At 54.7% G+C, this 1,153-nt stretch overlaps 1 protein-coding gene across 1 annotated transcript in view; it reads right to left on the bottom strand.

The window, feature by feature from the left end:
• Positions 1 to 48: 48 nt before the first annotated feature.
• The window catches only part of CTHT_0029940 (uncharacterized protein), a gene marked incomplete at both ends in the record, with an annotated part of 1,593 nt that continues 488 nt past the window's right edge, over positions 49 to 1,153 (bottom strand). Inside the window, 2 exons of the mRNA XM_006693386.1 lie at positions 49 to 805; positions 890 to 1,128. Of these exons, the coding sequence (XP_006693449.1) occupies positions 49 to 805; positions 890 to 1,128 (996 nt within the window). The remainder of the gene's footprint in view (positions 806 to 889; positions 1,129 to 1,153) is intronic.

Here is a 1,153-nt window from a genome sequence, read left to right on the forward strand (position 1 = left end):
AAACAAAACCTTAAGGATCTCAAAATAATCACCTAATCCCCTCAAAGTCTAATGATGCTCCCCCGTCGCTGTCGTCGCCCCATGAGCCCCATTAATCTCATGCGGATTCGGATAATGAATCGCCGCCACCGCAATCGAGATATACACAATCACACACAGCACACCTTCGAGATAATTACTCTTCTGATCCCTCAGGAAATTCCCTACGGTGATAATCGCCAACAGCAATACCACCAGATCGAACACTTCGAAGTTCAACCCCATCGGCTTGTCCAGCCCCCAGCCGACAAGCACGGCGAAGGGGGCGTTGAAGAGGGCAGTCTGTAATGTGGCACCCAGCACGTGGGACAGCGCAAAGTTCATCTGGTTATCATACGCCTCGTCGACAGCGGTCAAATGCTCCGCCGCCTTCTCGACCAGCGGGACCAAGATCAGACCGACGAAGGCATCCGACACATGTCTCTCCTCGACGATATAGTGGATTTGATCGACCAGCGCAATAGCGATGATCGTCACGAGGGTAATCGATACGGCCAGCGCGATGCAGCACTCTGTGAGCGTCAACCGATGCTTAGCGGACTCTTTGTGACGGTCGTCGTCGCGCTGCTCGTCGTCGTGAAAGACGGCGTCGTAGATGCCGTGGTGGGTGCGCGCTTGGAAGAAGATGTAGACGAAGTAGGCAACGATCAGGAGGATGGCGGTGCTGCGGGAGATGTCAATTGTTTTGGAGAGGAGCTCGTCCGTGTCGGTGATTTTGCCTGAGAGGGAGTGCTCGAAGACGGTTGGGACGGCGAGGCCGAAGCCACTATCACAAGAGGGTTAATACCGAGTGAAAAAGGGGGGAGGAGAGGAAAATGGAAAGGGAAAGGGAAAAGGAAAAGTGGCTTACGCGGTAAGCAACAGGCCGCTTCCTGCCTCGCTGACGGCCTCACTGAAGTGTGTCTCCTCACGCTTAATCCCGCCGGCGATAAAGCACAGCCCAAGACACAGTAGCATGGTTGCCAGCACCGAGCCGAGGATAGCAGCCTGGATGACCTGGACATAGTCCACGCTGGCCGTGTTCTCGCGCGTGATGAGCGCGATGAACATGATGATCTCGACGATACCGCCCATACTAACCCCAACCCCCTATTTTGTCAGTCTCTCTCTCTCT

Source organism: Thermochaetoides thermophila, assembly GCF_000221225.1.
Source record: "Thermochaetoides thermophila DSM 1495 unplaced genomic scaffold scf7180000011816, whole genome shotgun sequence".
Classification (NCBI taxonomy): Eukaryota; Fungi; Ascomycota; class Sordariomycetes; order Sordariales; family Chaetomiaceae; genus Thermochaetoides; species Thermochaetoides thermophila.